The sequence below is a fragment of the Terrapene carolina genome, unplaced genomic scaffold (assembly GCF_002925995.2).
Source record: "Terrapene carolina triunguis isolate 2854851 unplaced genomic scaffold, T_m_triunguis-2.0 Scaffold15259, whole genome shotgun sequence".
NCBI lineage: Eukaryota > Metazoa > Chordata > Testudines > Emydidae > Terrapene > Terrapene triunguis.
In genome coordinates, this window is record NW_020679610.1 from 166 (window position 1) to 2754 (window position 2589).

Below are 2589 nucleotides of genomic sequence, written 5' to 3' on the forward strand. Positions count from 1 at the left end.
TCCTGTCCTCTGACTTCCACTAGGTGTGTTCTTTATCTCCCAGAGTCCTCCAGGCAGACTCACAAGGTGACCTGTTGGCTTGCTTGGCTGACAGCCTTCACTGGAGGGTGTGACTTGACGCGCTTAGGTCTTGCCGAACGAGTTATGTGACTCTTGTCACTCAGGCTGATGCACTAAACTGTCCAGTCATGGAGTTAATAACTAGCTCATCTTGCCACACGAGCCAGTTGTGAACATTGAAACTGCAACTTAAGTGCTGCAGGCCGATTTGAGGGTTATGGCTCCTGCTTTCGGAAACGGAGAGCTGCTTTCTCTGCATGTCTAACTACAGACCTGGTCAGCTGCCCTCAACGTATCTGGCAACGTGGGGGATGTGATGTTGATTAGCTGCTTCTCCAGTGATCTTTCTACCCCCCTCTCTCTCTCTCTCAGGCCTACGGACAATTGGAGTGATCACCAAACTAGACCTGATGGATGAGGGCACCGATGCCAGAGACATCCTGGAGAACAAACTGCTTCCTTTAAGAAGAGGTAGAATGCCACCATCCTTATGCAATCAGCATTCTGCTGAGATCCCCACGCCCTCCTCTCTTTCACGATCTATAGAAGACAGGGAAGTCCCAGAGCTCTTCTGCATTGCAGCAGCTGTGATGGTACCTGCCAGCAGGGGGCGTGCTCTGCAGGAAACCCTGGTTACCTGCTTGGAGAGATTCCCCTTTGTGCAAGCTGTATAAAGTTCCACTTTGTAACTGTATCAATAACCCCAGGGTCCCTTGCAGGGAGCACAGGTGTTCAAGGCCAGTGCGCCAGCTGTGTCCCGCTCTAGAAAGAGCTAGCATGTGGAATTGTCCCGTTGCAGGCTACATCGGCGTCGTTAACCGGAGCCAGAAGGATATAGAAGGCAAGAAGGACATCAGAGCAGCGCTGGCCGCAGAGCGGAAGTTCTTCCTTTCTCACCCAGCCTACAGGCACATGGCAGATCGAATGGGCACACCTCACTTACAGAAAGTCCTCAACCAGGTAGGCCATCCTGAGGTTAATGTCGGTGAGTAGGCCCTACTAACTCGCTTAGGTAGAGGGTCAGTTAACTAACAGCTCTGAGTTGTAGTGGGGAGCGCATTGTCAAGTGATTAGAACAGAGGATAAGAAGTTAGATTGGATCTGTGGCCAACCCACATAAAACATCATGTGTGATCTTGGGTAAGTCTGCTCTTGGGCCAGCCTGGGTTTTCCCCATCTGCAGAATGACTAATGACAGTCCCACTTGTCTGAACACCTGTGCATTCTAGTGTGAATTCTAAGCAATGCTGAAGATGCTTGTAGCCAACAGAATGGAGGGGAAATCTCTTCTACTTGGCTTACGTGGTGCAATTGGCCACCACCGTGCGGTCAGTTTCGTTATTTTCCCCATATAGTCAGCTCCCCTTGTTCGTGTGGGTCTTTCACAAAGCAAGAGAAGGCAAAATGCATTAAAACTGGAAAATCTGACTTGTAAAGCTGCAGAATGGGGTTGGTTCGAGGCCTGAGACTGCTCTTAAAATCTTTGAAACTGACTATTGTCTCTTTAAATGAACAGTAGCAGACCTGGACTAGAACTTATTTCTGATCTTAATAGAGTGGCCAGTTCAGTGAAAGCATTCAAACCTGATCCCTAGACAAGCATTTCCTCAAGTCTCCTATTGTGCAGTGTTGGCTCTGGCTTGCCTGTCCACTCTTGACATAGCTTGTAGTGAGGGGCAGCTCACGCAGGTAGGGGGACCAGCAGCGCTGACCACTTCTCCCATCCTCTCGTAGCAACTGACCAACCACATCCGTGATACCCTGCCCTCACTGCGCAGCAAGCTGCAGAGCCAGCTGCTCTCCCTGGAGAAGGAAGTGGAGGAATACAAGAACTTCCGCCCCGACGACCCCACACGGAAAACCAAAGCCTTGCTACAGTACGTTGCTCCAGTCCCCTCTTCCATAGACAGGCGCTGGATTTCGGCCAACCTCGCTAAGGAGAGCGGGAGAGAGTCTAGCCTGAAATTGACACTTACTGGTTTTAACATAGGTCCATATTTAACTTGCTCTTTGCTTGAAGCGCATGAATCCCAGCTGGTTGCTGATCCCAAGGAAATACACAGTGCCTAGCACCTGGCATTAGAAATTGGCATTGTGGGGGCAGGATGTGCCAGCTTTCACGGGTGATGCCATTCAGAGTTGGCATGGACACAAGAGACTAAATACCCTGCAACGCTAGTCTGATGGGAACATTGGGAGGGATCGTTAAATCTGTCAAGCTCTGCAGACAAATAACTGGCATTGGCTTGTATTTGTTGTGCCTACAAGGATCTCCTGTATAATCCATTTGGTTAAAGCCTTGTATAAAAGCAGAGAACAAGCATGTACATTCTTAAGCTCTAAAAGAAGGTGAATGACCATTGTTTTGGTTTCCCTAATTGTAGCGAAAGGGAGATGAAATTCTTTCCCCATAGGATTCATGGAAGTAGAAGGTATCAGAGGGGTAGCCGTGTTAGTCTGAATCTGTAAAAAGCAACAGAGGGTCCTGTGGCACCTTTAAGACTAACAGAAGTATTGGAGCATAAGCTT

At 49.1% G+C, this 2589-nt stretch overlaps 1 protein-coding gene across 1 annotated transcript; it reads left to right on the plus strand.

Moving 5' to 3' along the window:
- Positions 1-432: 432 nt before the first annotated feature.
- Positions 433-1937, plus strand: LOC112121854 (dynamin-2-like; the record flags this gene model as incomplete). Its single annotated transcript, XM_026661696.2, has 3 exons — positions 433-531; positions 860-1020; positions 1795-1937. Coding segments are annotated over 3 exons (403 nt in total), but the record flags the coding sequence as incomplete, so codon positions are not given.
- Between the last annotated feature and the right edge of the window lie 652 nt (positions 1938-2589).